The 20,459-nt window shown below is 43.6% G+C and overlaps 1 protein-coding gene across 4 annotated transcripts; it reads left to right on the forward strand.

The window, feature by feature from the left end:
* Positions 1–928: 928 nt before the first annotated feature.
* Positions 929–18,511, forward strand: DENND10 (DENN domain containing 10). 4 transcript variants are annotated; one of them, XR_011564304.1, is made up of 10 exons: positions 932–1,040; positions 3,355–3,551; positions 4,935–5,014; positions 7,905–8,053; positions 8,986–9,097; positions 11,030–11,130; positions 13,274–13,381; positions 15,396–15,490; positions 16,967–17,477; positions 17,566–18,511. XR_011564304.1 is itself a non-coding variant. In XM_070780924.1 (9 exons), exons 4-9 carry the CDS (start codon positions 7,906–7,908, stop codon positions 17,141–17,143), a joined length of 741 nt encoding a protein of 246 aa, XP_070637025.1. In that variant the 5' UTR covers positions 929–1,040; positions 3,335–3,551; positions 4,935–5,014; position 7,905; the 3' UTR covers positions 17,144–18,511. The 4 variants fall into 4 exon arrangements, 3 of the variants coding, with proteins under 3 accessions (XP_070637025.1, XP_019808314.1, XP_019808313.2); XM_070780924.1 differs by having other exon boundaries at positions 929–1,040; positions 3,335–3,551; positions 16,967–18,511; XM_019952754.2 differs by having other exon boundaries at positions 16,967–18,511.
* Positions 18,512–20,459: the final 1,948 nt, after the last annotated feature.

A 20,459-nucleotide genomic window follows, 5' to 3' on the forward strand; every position in this document is an offset into this window, starting at 1 on the left:
CTACCATCTTCCCAGCCTTTAGTCCATGTCACAGTCTGTTTTGCAGATGCCAGCGCACTGAGCAAAGGAAATCAAGTCTTACTGATTCTCAGTTCAGTTCAGTCACTCAGTCGTGTCCGACTCTTTGTGACCCCATGCATCGCAGCACGCCAGGCCCCCCTGTCCATCACCAATTCCCGGAGTTCACTCAAACTCACATCCATCGAGTTGGAGATACCATCCAGCCATCTCATCCTCTGTCGTCCCCTTCTCCTTCTGCCCCCAATCCCTCCCAGCATCAGAGTCTTTTCCAATGAGTCAACTCAGGACCCATCTCCTTGAGAATGGACTGGTTGGGTCTCCTTGATGTTTCTGAACTGTGGTGTTGGAGAAGACTCTTGAGAGTCCCTTGGACTGCAAGGAGATCCAACCAGTCCATCCTAAAGGAAATCAATCCTGAAAACTCATTGGAAGGACTGATGCTGAAGCTGAAACTCCAATACTTTGGCCACCTGATGCGAGGAACTGACTCATTTGAAAAGACTCTGATGCTAGGAAAGATTGGAGGCGGGAGGAGAAGGGGACGACAGAGGATGAGATGGTTGGATGGCATCACCGGCTCAATGGACATGAGTTTGAGTAAACTCCGGGAGTTGGTGATGGACAGGGAGGCCTGGCGTGCTGCAGTCTATGGGGTCGCAAAGAGTCAGACATGTCTGAGCTACTGAACCGAACTGAACTGAACTGAGGAGGCGGAGGATGAAGATGTGTATTAGAGACAAGACACAGGACTCGAGGGTGAGGCGCCTGGGGCGAAAGTAAGTGGAGAGGCCGGAAGTCCAGGAAAGAGGGGAGGGCGGGGCCTAGAGGAGGGTGGGGGCGGGGCCTGGAGGGTGGGGCCTGCGAGCGGGTGGGGCCCCTGGGTGGGCGGGTCAGGAGGAGGGGCGGGGTCTACGGGCTGGGAGCTAGGATCTGCGCTCTGAGGCGGCGGCGGCTGCGGCGGAAAATGGCTGCTACGGAGGCTGCGGACACTCAGCTGATGCTCGGAGTCGGGCTGATCGGTGAGGACACAGGCACCCTGCCCCTCAGGCCCACACCCAGTTCCGTCTCCGCCTGGGCCCGGGGCGACCCCTGCTCCCGCGGCCCGCAGCACCGCCAGCGGTGGGGAGAGCACGGCCCCCTCCAATTTGGGCCTGGGCTAGGGACTGTGGGCCCTACCTCCTCGGCGCAGGGGCCGGGCTTGCAGTCGGGCCCGTGCGCCGGCGGCCTTGTTTGGGGCTTGCCGGCCTGGGAGGCAGGGCGGGGGGACCCCGGAGACCTCCAGGGTTCTAGGAGGGAAGTCCTCCTGGGTGTTCTGGGCTGCAGACGAGCCTGGACGTGAAGGCTGACCGAGTTGCTCAGGCGAGGCCCCAGTGAGGCCGAGGGCAGCTTGCAGGCCTCACGACTGTGAGGCTGCAGGGCCGGGGTCCCTCTGAGCGATGCAGAGACGGGCGCCACCCCGGCGCCCGGCTGGCCCCGGTCATGTGATCGAGCGGTTTCGGACGCGGTGGCCTGCTGCAGGCCCGGGGTGCTGCGCGTTCTGCATCGATTGTTTCCCGTTTGATTCTCACCTCGGCTCCAGGGGGTCTGGCTAATGTTTGATGCCCACTTCACGGAGCAGATGGAGGCCGAGGGTGTCATTTGTGCAAGAAGGCACACTAGGAAGTGGTGGACCCAGGATGGGGACCCTTGCAGTCTAGCCCCAGAGCCCCACCTCATACCAGGGGAGAAGGCCTGCATCCGAAGAGAGAGGTCGTGCATGTAACATGTAGTATCATCATAGTGGGTGGAATCCCAGTTTCTTTTGAGGAAATCAATGCATAAGGAAGTGCGTTAGGATCTTTGGGCTGCTGGAAATGCATGCCCGAGCCTTGTGCGATGGTTTTTGAAGCAGCGTCCATCCTACAGCGACAGTGAGCACGCGGTTGGTTTAGGGGAACGTCTGCCGTTCTCTGCATGCCATTGTCCTTTGAAAAAATATTCTCCAGAGATTTTCACATATGCCTAAACCCTAGTACACAAACAAGTTCCTTGGGTTTAGCAAAACTGGTGGAAATGTGACTAAATGTTGCTGATTATTTTCACTGTCTCAAAGGAGTGCATTTATCTGGGAACAGATTCTGTGTTCATTTCTAATGTGATTTTAAAACTGTTTCAAAACAAAACCTAAGTACCTAAGAGATCTTCCACTCTAGTGTTCTTGGGCTTCCCTTGTGGCTCAGCTGGCAAAGAATCAGCCCGCAATGCCGGAGACCTGGGTTCAATCCCTGGGTTGGAAAGATCCCCTGGAGAAGGGAAAAGCTACCCACTCCAATATTCTGGCCTGGAGAATTCCATGGACTGTATAGCCCATGGGGTCCCAAAGAGTCACTCACAATTGAGCAAGACTGAGCAATTTTCGTTAAGACTTCTTAGTCCTTGAAGGTACTTTTGAGTTAAGACTGAATTAAACCATGACTTTATCTGGTATCAGCAAAGAAAAAGATGACTTACTGCATTTTCAATTCATTTAAAAAAATTTTCATGTTTACATAAATTTAAAAGGGTTTGGCTTAAAAATAATGGGGGTGAGTGGAACTCCTTCCCCTTATGACTGGAGGAGGACCAGGTGTTGATAATCGCTGAAGCTGAGTGATGGAGGTTCATTTTATCATTCTCTACTTTTTTTTTATACTTGACATTTTCATAGTAAAAGATTTTTTTTTAAAGTATGTAGATGAAAAACTGCATTTTTACTGGTATATGTTCAGTTACTGTTTCTCTAAATTTTAGGCTGTTTTTTGCCTGGAGTTGTTTTTATTAGCAAATTGCTCCTATTTTGTTACTGAGGTATTGACTTTGGTGGTGAAACTTCATGTGTGACTGTTTAACCATTATTATTAAAATTTTAAATATAGACTTCATACTATCAGTGCATAGCATTATATAACAGAGATTTCCCCATTTTCTTAATTTCCAGTTTTCAAACAAACCCTGTGTATTTATTAAACATACTTCCAACTAGATCATAAGGTAAAGTGATTATAAGTTTATGAGAATTTGTATGGGAGGAGATAGGGAAGACCCTACCAAACCGCTAAAGCTACATTTTCATTCATGAATTGTTAGAAAAGCTTCTTACTCAGGTGGCCTAAAATTCAAGATCAGGGGAGCTAGCTAATGGGACCAGGAGAGGTAGGTGAGAACTGGGGGATGGGGGTGGGGATCTCACATGCTCTGGGTTTCTTTGTAAAATGGGGTGTTGAAACTGATTCCACGAAGTGCCTCTAAGTAACCAATCAATTCACTTCCTTGCTGCTGTTTGGCATTCTCACAGTGACCATCTTTCCACCGTAGAAAAGGACACAAATGGAGAAGTTCTGTGGGTGTGGTGTTACCCTTCCACCACAGCTACTTTAAGGAATCTGCTGCTGAGAAAATGCTGCCTTACAGATGAAAACAAACTGCTCCATCCCTTCGTCTTTGGTCAGTACAGAAGAACATGGTTTTATATCACAACAGTTGAAGTTCCAGATTCTTCCATTTTGAAAAAGGTATGACTGTAGGAGGGTCAACAAAATGGAAAAATATTTAAAGTGATGTAAGATTATTCCAATAACCCTTAGCTTTAGACTTCCTCATTCATAATATGTTTTGGGAAAATATTAAATATATGATTTTAGTTGTGAATGTTCTCTTTGACATTTCACTCTCAATCATTATATTGATTGGTGTATATATATATTGTTTGATTGACCTGTGGTTGGTATAGAGAAGCTTTTCCCAGGTTACACTTGGATGGAGTAGAAATGTAGAAAAGTTTTCAAAGCCTTGACTCTGATTAAAAGTGAGAAGAAGTAATTTTCCATAATTAAAAACTATTTTGAAGGATATAATTATCCTGGATAAGAAAACTTTTTTATTGGTTTATGTTTGATAAGGGGATGTTAAGAATAGAGAGGATAACTAAGGAAATTTGTGTGTTCAGTAGACTTTGTGTGTGTGTGTCATTTGATATGGACACCATCAAGGTGACAGGCTAAAAGCCAGTAAGTATGTGGTCATTTTGGACTTTCCTAGTCCCGCACAACCAGGAGGTTTTCTCAGAGAAAAGAATATTGGTACGGGGTGGCTGAGCCCCTGGTCGGTTTCCGGGTGAAGACTTCTTTTAGCATTTCGGGGCTATTTCTGTAGTCAGTCACCAGATGGTTTGAAGCATGTTCAGGATACCAGTTTAAATGTAAGGAATTACGTTTAAAGTAACAGGAAGGCAACAATTTAGAAACTGTAAGAGGTTTAAGACAAAACAGAGATTAATAATTAGAAAATGTGAATTGTAAAAAGATACTAATGGAAATAATAGGTATATGATGATCCGAAATTTGTATGTATAGTAATAGAGGCATATAAATAAATGAAGGTTATAACAATGCCCTTTAGCCTATATAACACCCTACAGAGAATTGACTATTTGGGGAACTGTATGATTTTTACTGAAACATATATATGTTGTTTTCCATCCTTCTATTTCATTAATGAAAAATAGTCAGTAAGTGGTAGGTCTGATATAGCATTCCTAATTCTGCTGTGATGAGGATGGGGGTTTTAAATAAAAACTCACATTTCTGATATTTGAAATATTTTTATGTTTTTGAGGAAAAGAATTCTAACTAAAAGGAAATTAAATATATGTATATATAATTTTTATGTGTGTATATATATACATAAAATATTTTTTATGTGTGTATATATATATTTGTAAATAGTATATACACATAAAAGTATAAAGAGGCAAGTGAGGACTTGTTACTTGTTTTGGTCTTTTCTTTTTAATGCTGGTTTGTCTTATACAAGAGGCTTGTTAGGATGTAGTAATAAAGATTAATTCTATTAAAGTGTCTTTAAAGAGTGTACTTTTTTTTGTTTGTTTTGGACAGGTGACTCATTTTTCTATTGTTCTGACCGCCAAAGATTTTAATCCAGAGAAATATGCCGCCTTCACTAGGATATTGTGTAGGTCTGTATGAAAACTGTATTAAATGCTAATATACAAAAATGAGGATCTTACTCAATAGTCATGTAGCAGATTTCTACATGAGGAAGCATATTTCAGCCTTCTGTTTGGACACTGTTTTATAAAGAGGCATTTTGTCTTACTTCTATGGTACTGCTCCTGTTATCAGGGGAAATGATAGATGGGGGGAGAAAAGGCAGTTTGCACAACTGTTGTAGGTGCTGGGTATTTTGAGTCACTTGCCACTTTTGGTATTTTACTTCCGCTCATTTCCAAGCTGGAACCTTCCTTGGGATGGAAGTGGTAAGCTGGTTCATCTGTGTCAGGCTGTGTGTGGGAGTCATTGGGGAAGGCTAACAGGCATTTTGAATTATGCTTAAGGACAGGAAAATATTTTTAGCTGGAATGCTGAGGAGCTGAGAAACTGATGAACTGGTTAATCATGATTCAAGTGGACTCCTTCAGTTTCGCAACTGTTGAAAAAATTAATCTGAAGTATACTAGTTTACTTTCTTGCCTTGATAAGTGTATCTGGTGAAATTAATGAAATCTCTTATATGTGAGAGACATTATCTTTTTCTTTGAACAAGACTTTTGCAGGGTTTCGGGTTTTGCTTTTTTTTTTCCTTCTAATATTGTCACTAGATAGAATTATAATTCTATCTAGTGACAGTGTTATGTAATAACCTCAGGTTTACATCCAGTATGTAGATTTTTATGGGGGGCGGGATAAGAGGCGTTGTTTTTGTTTTTCACACTATAAGCCTGATAAATGGTTGCATTTTTGCCATTTTTATATACGTATACACACACGTACACACAGTCTAAGAATACCATCTCATGATCTAAATGTTACAGTTAGGTTGTATTTTGACAAAATGAAGTTTTACTGTTTTTGCAGTCAGCTGTGATAAGAAAAACTTGTTGCTTTCCATGAGATAAATTCCGGGAGTGTGGCTCACTGTGGAATAGACACATTTGTCTGCAAATAAGGCACTGACACAAAGGGAGATTGTTACTGTTAGGGTCACCATCCAGAAGCCGTGGACTAAAGCCACTGCAGAGGTGTTTGAACAAACGGTGGACTCCATTTCATTTGAGTCAAGGTTAGGTTACTCAACTGAATTCACTGGGAAGTATTCTGGGCCCTCTGGGCCTCCAAAGGCCAGGTAGCTTTAGACCGTACTTCCTGCCCTGGAGGAAGCCCAGAGGGTTTCTCAGCTTGTGCCGTGCTGTGACATTGTCACACTCTGAATTCTCTCCTCCTGTCACAGTTACAACAGGAATGCGGACTCAAGCTGATGCCAGCCACTTCCTCTGCCCGCCCCCTGCTAACACCCTCAAGTGTTTGCCCTGGCACCTGTCCACACCCGAGTGCTCTCTGCACACACACTCAGTCTCCCCACGAACACCTGTGCCTCTTTACACACACAGAGATAAACACTTTTTCACTTTCGCTCTTTTATTTTGATTAAGGTATAGCTGATTTACAATGTTGTGTTAGTTAGAAAAGCACTTTTTGATGGCGGGAAGGCGCCCTCTCCCATTTCTGGTGAGAGGGGCCCTTCACGGCACGCTGCACACAGTGGCCGGGGAATCCCCACATGGCGGGGTCCATTCCCTCTGTGGGATCTGGGCCCACTGCCATGACCCCTGTTTATAATTTTAAATTAATTTTTTTAATGAAATTTTATTTTATTTTTAAAATATGTAATCATTTTAATGGTGCCGTTTGGTTTTCTGCTCTGCTTTGGTGGTGGTAATGTAAGCACATAATAAAAAGAAATGCAAATAACACCAAAGGGTGTACAGTGAAGTCTAAGTCCCCTTTTCCCCCAGTTCCCAGTCCCCAGTTCTTCCTCCTGACCCCCTACCCCAGGGCAGCTCCTGGACTTGCCTTCCTTATGTCTTACTGGAGCTGTTTTCTTCATCTGTAAGCCCTGGATGAGTTAATGGGGTTGACTGTTTTCTATATGTGACAGTTCACCATATTCATTATCCTCTGCCTCTTTTTCCCCAGGGTGTGCACAAAAATAATTTAAAAACACTGACAGTTGATGAAATTTAATAAGCAGTTAAATCCCATGCTTTTTTTCACCTAATCTACAATAAATATAGTTTTCAAGTGAACTTGTCTTAAACAGTTATTTTATGTTCATCCCAATTTTGTACCCCTTCAGCTACTAAAATGCCCAAGTAGACCCAGACCTGCTTCTCTAGAAGAATTCACAGTTTCTCACAGGAAGAGATTGCAGGAGAGGGGCCTGATTTCACATGTGAGCTGTAAATGAGCTGGCTTCCTGTCAGCATTTTCTGGACCTTCTTAATTTAATGAATGTATCTAGTATGTATTTATCACCAGAAATTTAGAGGAGTTTGATTTCTTAATTATCTAAATACAGCTACCTCTGAGAACTCCAATAGTAAATATATGTTCTACAACTAATTGCTGCTTTCTCTGTGGGCAATGCACAAACTCCTTTCTTATGAAAGGAAATCCAGCAATAAAACAGAGTTGTTATGCCCAACGACACCACCTGTGAATGTAAGACATAAAAACAGATAAGGATACAGTATTCTTGAGAACAGTGGGGCCTCAGGAAGTCCTTAGTTCATTCTCCTGCCTAAGGACCTCAGCCGGCCTCCGCAGATGTAACGAGAGCTGACTTCACAGAACTGTTGAAGGTTTCTCCAGTGGTGGTTTTATTTTTCTAATATATTTTCCAAGTAAATTTATAGAAGTAACCATGTCATGAAAAGATGCAGGCATTCAGAAGTGTGTTAGCAAGTTGGCTCAGGTTCTTTAGAACGTACCCATGCCTGGCCTTGGTACATTACTCCAGGTGGTCCATGCTAACTAGAAGCACGCTTGCTTTTTTGTCCTTTCTCACAGAATGTACCTGAAGCATGGGAGTCCAGTTAAGATGATGGAGAGTTACATCGCAGTTCTCACGAAGGGGATATGCCAGAGTGAAGAAAATGGCTCTTTCCTTAGCAAGGACTTTGATGCCCGAAAGGCATACCTTGCGGGTTCCATCAAAGGTAAAAAAAAAAAAAAAAAGATGCAAAAAAGAAACAAAAACCCATCCCAACAACAACAAAACCCCCGGCCAAGGACAGTCTCGCATTAGAGTGTTATTTCCTCTTTCCACATGTTTTCATCTACATGATATTCGTTTCCTGTGCGGGAAGGTAGTTCTCCATTTCCTTATGTGGTTAGAACTGTCAGGAAAGCAGACTTCTGTGGTGTTTCTTTCCATGTGATTCCAACTGTCTATAGAGAGTTCTTTTCATCTGTATGCTGAAGTTCACAGGTCGAAGTCTCCACTGACTTCCGTCGTTTTCCTTTCCTTAGATCTTAGCAGTGACCTCTTCCTCCTGGGGAGCTGAAGCCCCTGCCCCAGTTCCCAGTCTAACTCCCTGCCTCTCCTCGCTGGAAGGTCCAGCCTAGAGCTGAGCCGAGAGTTTGTATCCTTAAACAAGGAAAGAAAGAGGATTCCGCGGCTGATGCTGGCCTTCATTCTCATCCCTGATCCCACTGTTTCTTATGGTTTCTAAGCATCCCTGTTGAGGTATTAGGTGTTTGTCCAGCTGTCTCTCACAAGGACTTGTGCAGTGATGAGTATGTAGGTTTGGGGGATCAGTGAACCTTTTTTCTTAAGCTTTCACGACCCCAAAGATGGTGATTCCCTTCATATAATTCCCCTTTCTTGTGAATCTGGCTTTACCTCTGCACCCAGCATCCAGTCCCTTGTGGGAGTGGGTGTAGCTACCGTAACACCCATCCTGGGGAGCAGATGTATGGAGTGATATGACCATCCACCAACTAAGGTGCTTCTGTATTTATAACATTTACTGAAATTTATTCTCTGTTTTGAAAATAATTATGCATTCGTGTGTGAAGAATTATTTCTGATAAAAACTTGATTTCCTTATATAATGTTTAATGCACTCACAATTTTTTTTGTTTTAAGACATTGTATCTCAGTTTGGAATGGAAACTGTTATCTTACACACAGCACTGATGCTAAAGAAAAGAATTGTCGTCTATCACCCCAAAATAGAAGCTGTCCAGGAGTTTACCAGGTATGATCTCTTATCATTAAAAAGTGTAAACTTTGTTGGCAGCCACTTTGGGGTCCTCTGTGTCCCGGTTGGTTTTCATGTTGGAATAAATAAGATATGTTAGTTTAGGGGTGAAATGCCACTTTGGTTTAGATTTCGTATTCAAGGTCACTGAGTTTGAACAGATTCTTCTTTAAATTTTGAAATATGAACTAATATTTTGGAGCAGGAAGTTTGCAGACATTCCCTTGCCAGATAGTAGATATCAGCCTTGTAGCCATATGCTTTCTGTCCCAATTACTCAACTGCCATGGGTTGCATTAAAACAGCCATGGACAGCCCATGCATAAATGAATGAGCATGACTGTGTTCTGGTAAAACCTTACGTGCAAAGGAGGGCAGCACACTTATGGGCCATAGTTGCCTGACCCCTGTTTTTGGCAAGTTGTTCTTCCATTCAGTTTTATCCCAGACTCTTATTTATATAGTAAATATAGATTTGTTTTGTTTTCTTTGCCAAATCTAACTTAGATTTATTCTTAGATTCTTTTGTAAAAGCAGAGGAGCTAGCATTTATGCTATTCACTGTATGTGAGGCATTGTGTAAGTCACTTGGCTGTATTAGACTTACTCACGAGAAGAACCCTGGGAGGAAGTGTGACTGCCCTGTTTATAGATAAGCAGATCGAGGCTAAGTGGTTAGATACTGAGAAGAAAAAAGGCTTGCTAGGCAGAAAGACCTGGGGTAAAGTCCTGGGAGACAACTTCTTAGCCTTGTGACCACGTAAAGGATATGTAATGTTTCTACACCTCAGTTTCTTTATCTGTGAAATGAAGCTGGTAATACCCGCCTCATAAGCTTGGTTTCAGGACTGGAAATAATTTGTGTAACATGCTCAGCACGTGCCTTGCACATAGTGTGCACTCGAGAAGTGATTACGGTTGTAAGGATGGTGCTTGCCTCAGGTCACAGTAATGGGACCAGAATTGTCATCCTGCTCTCACTCCCCAAGTCTGTGTTTTTCCACCCATTTTCCCTCTTCCTCTACATTTATGCTTCTGAAACCTGAGTGTCCTCAGTTTCTGAGATGTCTAGTGGGCCACCAGAGGGTTCACAAAACCACAGGCGCATCAACGCATACTTCTTCCTGAACGAAGTAGCTGTCTCACTGGAAGTTTTTTAAGAAAACTTATTTTCGTATAAAAACAAACACAAAGTAGTTTGCAAGTTTGGCTGGAATTTTAAATATGAAATGGGAGGCTTCAAAAAAATTTCTTGCTTGTAGGGCCCACTTTGGATCTTACCCCCAGACTGCTTCTGTGGCAGCCTGCAGAGTGGGGCATTGGGAAGAGCACTTTATTATTATTGTTATTGTTTTGGCTGCCCTGTGAGGAGTGTGGGATACTCCCTGAGCAGGGATGGAACACGCACCCCCTGCAGTGGAAGACAGTCTTAACCACTGGACCATGGGGGAACACTTTAAAAGCATCATTCCCCAACTATGGAGATCTTTTGAAACTAATACCTTCAGTTTTTTGTAGCTTATCTGACCCAAAAAGTTGTGTTTAAAACACTTGGGCTTCCCTGGTGGTTCAGTGGTAAAGAATCCACATGCCAATACAAGATACTCGGGAATTGGATTCCTGGGTCAAGAAGATCCCCTGGAGAAGGAAACGGCAACAGTCCAGTTTTCTTGCCTGGGAAATCCCATGGACAGAGGAGCCTAGCGGGCTACAGTCCACGGGGTCACAAAGAGTCGGACACGACTGAGCAACTAAACAACAGCAAAACGCTGCATTAATTTACTCTGAAGCCTCGAGGTGTTGGCACAGAGAGCGTTTGTTCTTCTGCATCCGGAAGCCAGTTTCCTCCCGCAGAAGAGGAGGGAACAGGATGGGCGGAGTCTCAGGGGTGGGCTGGCAGCCATCTGTGTTCTCACTTTGACTCCCCAGGACTCTGCCTGCCCTGGTATGGCATCGGCAGGACTGGACCATACTTCACTCCTACGTGCACCTGGATGCCGATGAGCTGGAAGCCCTACAGATGTGCCCAGGTAGGCAGCAGGCTCCCAGGGGAGGAGAAGCTCGGCTTTAACCAGGGTTGTTGTTTGTTTGCAGGGGGATTTTGTTTTGTTTTAATTTTAGAGCATTCCTAAGGGGAATGTTGGGCTTTCCTGGTAGCTCAGTTGGTAAAAATCTGCCTGCAGCGTGGGAGACCTGGGTTCAATCCCTGGGTTGGGAAGATTCCCTGGAGGAAGGCATGGCAACCCACTCCAGTATTCTGGCCTGGAGAATCCCCATGGACCAAGGAGCCTGGCGGGCTGCACTCCATGGGGTTGCAAAGAGTTGGACGTGACTGAGCAACTAAGCACAACAAGAGGAATGTTGATTATTTATTATTTCTTTGGTAAATGCAGCCAGTTGTTTTTTCCCTTAAAAAGTTTTTTTAATTAAAAAAATTTGTACACCTGAAACTAATAAAACATTGTAAATCAACTATAATAAAAATTATAAAATTTTAAAAAATTGTGATAAAATATACAAAATCACCTAAAAGTTAGCACCATTTTCATTTTCCTTTTTATGAAGTGGGGCATGTTTCAAGACTTGTGGGGTCTTAGTTCTCTGAGCAGGGATTGAACCTATACCCCCTGCAGTAGAAGCATAGACTTAGCCACTGGACTGCCAGGGAAATCTTCCTCATGGTATCTTTTGATGAATAGAAATCTTAATGTGTTGGGATGTTTTTAGACTTATGATTTTATCTTTTATATTTTGTTTAAGAAAATTTCTATCCCAATGGCAGAAAGATGTTCTCCTATATTTTCTTATAAAACTTTATAAAGTTTTTTCTTTCCCATTTAAGTCTTTAATCTACCTGGAATTACTGTTTTTGTAGGTAGGGTGTGAGTTTCACTATTTCAGTTTTTTCCATCTGGATAGCAACTTGGCTCAGGAACACTGAATAGTGTCCTCTCTCTCCAGGAATCTGCAGTATCATTTTTTTTATATTTTATATATGATTTTATATATCATATAAATCATGGTTTTATGAATCATATTTGATACATGATTTTGGTCATCATATATATCACAGTTTCTTAAACCTGAGGGAATCTTTGTCTGGGTGCTCTGTGGTAGGTTTTTTCTTTTGTTACTGCCATTGTTTTTTAAATGTCCTCACTTGGTAAAGTAAAATTGGTCCAAAAAACAATTTCTTTTAATTGTATTGCTCTGTGAAATCTAAAGTCAAGGAACCTTTGTTTTAACACCAGTTCAAAAAGAGTGCTAATTCTTATTTATTTATTTATTTTTGGCTGTACTGGATCTTCGCTGCTGCACCCAGGCTTTCTCTAGTTGCAGCGAGCGGGGTTCACTCTCCAGCTGCGGTGCACAGGCTTCTCATTGCGGCGGCTTCTCTTGTTGCGGCTCATGGGCTCTAGGGCACACAGGCTTCAGTTGTTGCGGCCCACGGGCTTAGTTGTCCCATGGCATGTGGAATCTTCCTGGAGTAGGGTCAAACCCGTGTCCCTTGCATTGGCAGGTGGATTCCTAACCGCTGGACCACCAGGGAAGTCCAGTCTGCTGATTCTTGAGTTGCTTTGATTCCTCTAGTGTTTATTGTATCTGATCTAAAGTTGGTGACGATGATGCTATTTCCTCCATGCTATCCCTGAGGAACCTGAGTGTTTGGTTGTGACTTCTTGGCGATAGAGACCTGGGAGGGGACAGTGGTCAAGAGAATCCTTGCTATACACTGTTTTCTCTATCATTCTCTTTTAAAGATTTTATTTTTTATTTGGCCGCACAGATAAAGACTTGTGGGATCTTAGTTCTCCAACCAAGGATTGAACCCAGGACCCAGCAGTGAAAGCACCGAGTCCTAACCACTGGGCCACCAAGGAATTCCCTCTGTCATTCCTGACCCAAATAACAACTAAAAAGCTGATTCTTTATTTCAGCCTTCTTCCTTGACGTAAAATCTAATTTGGGGACATTCTGAGGGGTTTGTGAGTTTCTTCAGACAGTTGGCAATAATGTCACCTTGAGAAATACCACGGATACAGCTTAAACGCCCTGGATAAGTAACGCAGAGAAGAAAAGCAGCTGACGAGCTCTTAGACTCACTCCCGTTTTGGTATGTTCACAGTGTGATTTCCTCCTTCTCCAGTAATGCTGATCCTCCCTGTAACACAGGTTACATCGCTGGATTTGTGGACTTGGACGTGAGCAATAGATCAGACCTGTACGATGTGTTTGTGAATCTGGCAGACAGTGAGATCACCATCGCCCCGCTCGCAAAAGGTTAGTTCTCTGTTCTCTGTTGTTGACACCAGATATAAGCCAAGCAGTTGTATTTTTTTAGGCTGATTCTCATTATTTAAATACTAAGTACTCACCTGTTGTGCTGGATGGATTTTTCTGTGTCTAGAACACAGCACTCATTCTAGTAGATCTAACGGTTAAGGGTACGTATGAGTGCTTATGCTGTATGGCATATGTATATTAGTAAGGTCAATGGTCTATTCATCTTGTTTCTCCACTTTTCTGTTTAAACAAAGTGTATTTGATATCTATTGCTGCATAACAGATTACTGCTAAACTTTGTGATTTAAAACACCAAATACTGATTATCTCAAAGTTTTGGTGGGCAAGAATTTAGGAGGGACTTAGCTAGGAGGTTCTGGCTCAGGGTCTCTCATGAGGTTTTAATCAAGATATTGCCAGGGCTGCAGTCAAATGAAAGCTCAGCTGGAGTGAAGAGGACCCCTTTCCAAGCTTGCTCACATGGCTGTGGACAGGCGGCCTCACCACAGGGGCCTTTCCCTAGCACAGCTTGAGTGTTCTCAGCACGTGACTGTTGGTCACCCCAACAGTAATTCAAGACAGAGGGGCCACGATGTCTTGTGCAACCTAGTCTGGGAAGTCACATACCGTCACTTCCTCCGTATTCTATTTGTTAAAGCAGGTCATTAAGGGAAAAGAATTTACCTCATGTCCACCTCATGAAGGACAAAGTGTCAAAGAGTGTGCAGACATCTGTCACTACACAAGGGTTGAATGTGACTCCTGTGTGGAAAATCTTTTTGAACAATGTCTCAGTAAACACCAGGGAATGAATATTCTTGGAGGCTAAAGACCCAGGACATTGTGAAGTTTTGGTTTTAGGTGAGAATTACCTGTAACAGCTTTTGTGTTGTCATTTTCTCTTTCTCCTAAAATTGGGAGCAGCTGAATGCTAGCCAGTGAGGGATATTTGTTAGCTGGGTTCTGATTATGTGAGGTTTTATCTAGCAACCTCCAATTAATAGAACTAAAACTTGTTTTCTCTTAATTCACTTGGAAATTACAAACATAATACATATTCATGGTGAAAAATTCAAAATATAGTATCAGGTTTTTAGGAGATGTTGCCTTTTATAAAGCTGGAGTGGTAGAAACCTAGCTGTGGCCAGGGCCACTGAAACTACTGAAGTGTTAGGACCAGGCAGAAACTGCCGCTCCCTGCTATCCCCTGCTGTCCTGAGTCAATAAAATGGGCTTGTCCCCGTGGAGCCTGTCCCTCTTGAGTGTTAAACCGAAATCTCTGTTAACCTTCTTGCTGCAGAAAATAGCAATGTAGATACTGGGTTGGCTAAAAAGTTCATTACCGAGAAACCTGAATGAACTTTTTGGTCAGCCCGTAATTACTGTAACTTAGGTTGCTGCCGTGGCTCATTCCTAAGGGCCTTTACACCGTGATTGTTGAGATGCTTCTGCAGAACTGACAGGAAGCACGGCTTTCACAATATTCCTGCCAGAAAGATAAACATGAATTCCCAACTGTGAAGACGGGGACAGGAAAGTCAGGCTCTTGGCTTACAACCTACACACAGTCAGTTTTCATTAGGTTTTTGTCTAGAAAGAAAAAATTGTTACCAGAATTTTGGTTTGGCGTTGGTGTATTTTTACTTTGGACATGAAGTATATAAATCATGATTATGCCTTACCTCCTGTTGTGTCGTCGTATTTGTGTGAGGTCAGTTCAGTTCAGTCGCTCAGTCGTGTCCGACTGTTTGCGACCCCGTAGACTGTAGCACACCAGGCCTCCCTGTTCAACACCAACTCCCGGAGCCTACTCAAACTCAATGTCCATTGAGTCAGTGATGCCATCCAACCATCTCATCTGTGTGTAGTAACAGGATGGAGATGTGGGGGCTTGTCAATTGTTTTTTCAGAATCCCCTCTGTATAGTCGTTTGGGTTGTCATGTAGATGATGATTTTTCATTTTGTAAATGTCTAAACATTCACATAACATATTCTTCTTGATCTCACCAGAGGCCATGACAATGGGCAAACTGCATAAAGAAATTGGTCAGTTAATTGTCCAGTCGGCAGAAGATCCAGAGAAGTCAGACAGCCAAGTTATACAGGTAATGCTTTCATCTTCCCACCAACGGGGTCCCAAAAAGGCATCTTTGGGCAGCGGCAAGTTATCTGCTGTCCACGTGACCAGAGTGAAGTGACTGGAGAGGCCCATGGGCAGCTGCTCAGATGAGGTCTTCAGGATAGACCCGATGAAGATGAGCCAGTTAGTCGCCAGGCTCCACGGGGAGACGGGTACAGGGGGCTGGTGCCCAAATCAAGCAGTTGTTGTGAAAGCTATAACCACTGAGTGGTGAGAGGGGCCGCAGGTTTGGTGGGCACTTGCCAGCAACGCCGTTCTCTTCAGTGCTGGTGGCCCATCCAGCTGTGGCTGGGAGGGGTGGGTGGGTTTTGTCCTAAGAACCCAGATTCTTGAGACTGTCCTACTGGACAGATGGTCATTACCCACCCATTCCACCATCAACATTAGAGTGAAAACAGTGTTGGTGAAATGTATAAATTTGAGTTTTGAATTACAGTGTTTTTCATGGACTAAAAGTGATCCATAGATGGTTCACTATAAAGTATGATGTAGTGCCTGGTATGTATTCTGAATTCAAAAATATCCGAATAAATTAATGATGTCACCAAACCAGGAAAGAGACATGACTTTAATGCGAGCCCTGCTGAGTCCTCAGCCACCCAAAGGGAATGTCAGTCTGTGAAGGGGAAGGAAAGCCTGTGTGGCTGGTGCTGGGCTGCTCATCCCAGGCAGGAGGGGACTCTGGGAAGACATTTGTTCTAAAAACAATAGCAGATTCCTCAAAGAGCGAAACACAGCATTAATAGAGATTTGGTAATTCTATATTAAAAATTGAAAACAGGAACTCAAATAGATATTTATGTACCCATGTCCATAGCAGCATTATTCACAATGGCCAAAAGGTGAAAACAGCCTAGATGTTCCTCAGCGGACGGATGGGTCAACAACATGTAGTATGCACATATGGTGGGATGTTAGCCTTAGAATGAAGCGCTGACGTGTGCTACAGCATGCATGAGCCTTGAAAACATTATGCTGAGTGAAATACGCCAGTCACAGAGGGACAGATGTTTTGATTCCACTAGTACCTATTAATAGAATAGGCAAGTTCATAGAGGCAGAAAGTACAATGGTGATTGCCAGGGTCTAGAGGGGCGGGTGGGGGGTTACTGTTTAATGTGTACAGAGTTTTGGTTTAGGATGATGAAAAAGTTCTGGGAATGGGTAGTGGTGATGGCTGCACAACATGACGAAAGTACTTAAACGCCACTGAGTTGTGCACTTCAAAAAAAAAAGGTTAAAATATTCCCCCCACCCTGACCACTGCTGCTGTGCAAAGTTAGCCGTGCCATATATTTTTTGTTGTTTTAAATTGGTTTCATTTTTTATAGTTTACAAATAAAATAAGTCTGATAAACTTAAAAAATAGCAGGAAAATTTCTGGAGAGCTATTCAAATTTTTGGACACTAGTGTGTTATATATTTTCCTATTCTATTAAAGGATATCTCCCTAAAAACAAAAGAAATCTTCACCAACCTGGCTCCATTTTCAGAAGTTTCGGATGATGGAGAAAAGCGAGTGCTCAATTATGAGGCACTAAAGCAAAGACGATTTCCACCAGCCACAGAAAACTTCCTCTACCATCTAGCAGCCGCGGAGCAAATGCTGAAAATCTGACGGTGGGACAGAATGTGTCACGGATGACTGATGTAAAGCCCTGGCACCATGACTCTCCATTCACTATGTAAAATACTGGAAATGACCAAGAAAATGTTACACTTTTAATGTTTTATTTGAAAGCATTGTAATTTGACCTGAAAAAGCACTGAAACACACATGAAAACACTTCTGATTTCCTCCTGATTAATTTCATGCCTACTCTCAATGTTTACAAAGTGCTGTAACCACCTATCTGGGTAACTTTATAAAAGCCCGTCATCCCGGGGTAAGAGCAGAGCAGCTCTGTCAAGTTCTCCTGCAAATCGCAGCAAATCTGAAGGCCTTCATTATTGTAAGTTCCAGTTTATCTCATTGTGTAACCACAAACTAACGGTTTATTTTCGGAAAGCTGCCTGAAATTTTGCTTTGAATTCTTCTAGGAAGAACTTTAATTCCTCATGAGGAACTCTACTTTCTGAGCCAAACTACTAAGTTCTCTGCAGAACCGTCTAGAAGATCATTCAAAAGACCCTGCAGTTGCACTTTCTTGTAAAAGAAATTTTTTTCTTAGCCTTTGAATATTTTGCCTATATTACAAGGGTTTTGCCTAGATTTTATACTTGAGTAGACAACTTTAATAATCCATATTTATACTGTCTCAGAGGTAAGCATTTGGCAAATTTAAGCCATGAGTACTCTTTAATTAACCTAGTTGCTAGCAATATTCTTTTGAAAAAAGAGGCCAGTCCTTATGTAGTAGCATAAGAGAAGAAGCCCATTTTGAATATAAATGTCTGTCTGACTGAAAGCAACCTTATATAATTGGTGAGGGAGTATGAGAATTAACTTGTCGTAAAGGCCAAAACCAGAGAATGTCTTCAAATGACGTCAGTAAAAATAATTTGGCCACATATGAAGGTATCCATTCTCATTTAGTTAGGTACCTTTTTCATAATTGGAGACCTAAAAATTGCAAAGTAAGCATGGGGGTCTAAATTACGTTTTGTTATATGTATTCATATTAATTATGACAGGTTATTTTTTTCACTTAGTACTCTTGTCCTCAGAAATCTTAACCAGAAAAATGTTTGCAGAAAAACTTGTCTGTATTGGATCTTTCATTTATCCTGGGTGGTAGACATTTGTTAAGGAAAAAAATTTTAAAACAGTCCCTTTTTGGTTGGTGTCAGGGGAGGATTTGAAGTGAAGTGATGTTTACTGGGGCAAACAATTGAAAATTAAATCTGCACTTTATGAAAATGAATACTAACGTCTTTTTCACCCTCTTTTTTTTTTATATATATTACTGTATTAGCTCATGATCAAAGTTGTTGAAATGACAAATTTATGATACAGAAATAAAGTGAAATATTTTGATATTCAGCACTTTCAGGCATAAATTGTGCCCTTTCTCCGCACTCCAACCAAACGAAAGTAAAAACCCTCTCTGTCAAATGTGGACCCCCTGGGGATTATCCGAAGACCTATTTGAGTGTTCAAGCAGTCTGGCTCCTTCCACCCCTGCCTTGGCCCTTCTTTCCTTACCCGGTCCTCCTCCACGCCCCCTTCCTGGAGCTGACTGTAAGGTCCAAGTGTCATCTTTGAAAAGATGTCCTCACATTAGTGCTGTGTCCTCGATCAGTGGCTAAATCTTCCCTTGGAGCCTCTGCACATTTGTCGTTTTGTTTAGTAGGAACTTGTGGCGACATGGAGCTGACTGGTGGATCATTTTGACTGGTTTTGTCCTTCTAGGCTGTGCTGAAACACCTTTTACCAAATTTGGAGATAACTCTCATTGTGGCCCAGGGAAAACTGAAAGCCACAGGTGCATTGTTTCTTTTTTAAGATTTTTTTTTTGGCTGTGGTGAGTCTTCATTACTGCATGCAGGCTTTCTCTAGTTGCGGTGAGCGGTGGCCACTCTTCATTGTAGCGTGAGGGCTTCTCACTGCGGTGACTTCTGTGGAGCGTGGGCTTGTAGGGCTCACGGGCTTCAGTAGTTTCGGCTTCCAGGATCCAGAGCACAGGCTCTAGTTGTACAGCACGGGCTTAGTTGCTTCACAGCCTGTGGGATCTTCCCAGACCAGAGATCACACCGGTGTCCCTAGCATTGCAAGGCAGATTCTTAACCACTGGACCCCCAGGGAAGCCCCCCAGGTGTGTTCAGAGAGGACTTGCGGCAGGGTGTGTGAGAAACATCCTCCATCCGGTACACAAGCATGGTGCCTGCTCTACACTGTGCTCTGTGTATCGCATCCTGGGGCTTCCTTGATGCCCACGACAATGTTCTTACTCTCAAGATGCACCATCTGTGGGGGCGTAGGGTCAGCAAACAGGCCATGGCATGGCCGTGTGGCAAGTGCTAGGCGAGACATGAGCGCTATGGGAGCACATTGGAGGGGCACCTAATTCAGTCTTGCGAATCCTGGAAGGCTCCCTGGAGGAAAGTGATTAACATCCAAGTCAGACCTGAAGCCCAGGGAGAGGTTAACCTGGAACAGAGGGAACAGCGTGTGGGAAGGCTCAGAGACACTGATGGATGTCAGTACAGAGTGAGGAGGGGGAGTGGCAAGAGAGGAATAAAGTCTTCTACCTGCTGTGGCAAGGAATTTGGACTTCATCCTGGTGTACTGGGAGGCCATTTAAGGCTTTTAAGCAGGTGTGGTTTAGAAGAGCAGGCTAGAAATGGATTGATGAGCAATACCAGCAGGGGATGCTGTTGGACTGAGCCATGGTGGTGGCAGACAGAGGGGTGAGTTCTAGCGACTTAACACTATCTATCCGGCTGCTGAGTCTACTGAATGGGGTGGGGGGAGGAGGGGAGTAGGGGGTGATGCCAGTGGTCCTAAGCTGGTAAGTGGCAGTGCCATTTCCTGAGACTGGGACGGAAAGATGCTCCCAAATGTATGTCCGGATGGCAGAGTGCAGGGGACAGTGGATGTGGGCCTGTTGCTCAGGGGAGAGCCAGCCTCATGACAGGCCTGCCCAGTGGGCAGTGGCCGTGTCAACAGCACTGGGGGGCACGGATGACAGCAGCCTCAGCAGTGGAAGGTGGGGTGGAAAGACTGAGGGCAGAAAACTCTTTGAAAAACTTTGGCTACACAGAGGGGTGTTTGTTTTTTCATGAGCCAGGTGACTCATGCAGTTGAAATGCTCCTGGGAAGAAGCAGAGGAGGGAGGCTGAAGCCAGAGGGGGCAGTGAAGGCTGCAGAGCCAGGGCCCGAGGAAACAGGCAGGGTTGGTCAGGCCCAAGCCCAGGACACTGCTGATCACGCAGGGAGGAGGGGAGGCTGGGCGTGGGTGGACGGAGGTCAGCAGGCTTCATGCCGGGAGGCC

Source organism: Bos indicus, chromosome 26 (assembly GCF_029378745.1).
Source record: "Bos indicus isolate NIAB-ARS_2022 breed Sahiwal x Tharparkar chromosome 26, NIAB-ARS_B.indTharparkar_mat_pri_1.0, whole genome shotgun sequence".
Taxonomy (NCBI): domain Eukaryota; kingdom Metazoa; phylum Chordata; class Mammalia; order Artiodactyla; family Bovidae; genus Bos; species Bos indicus.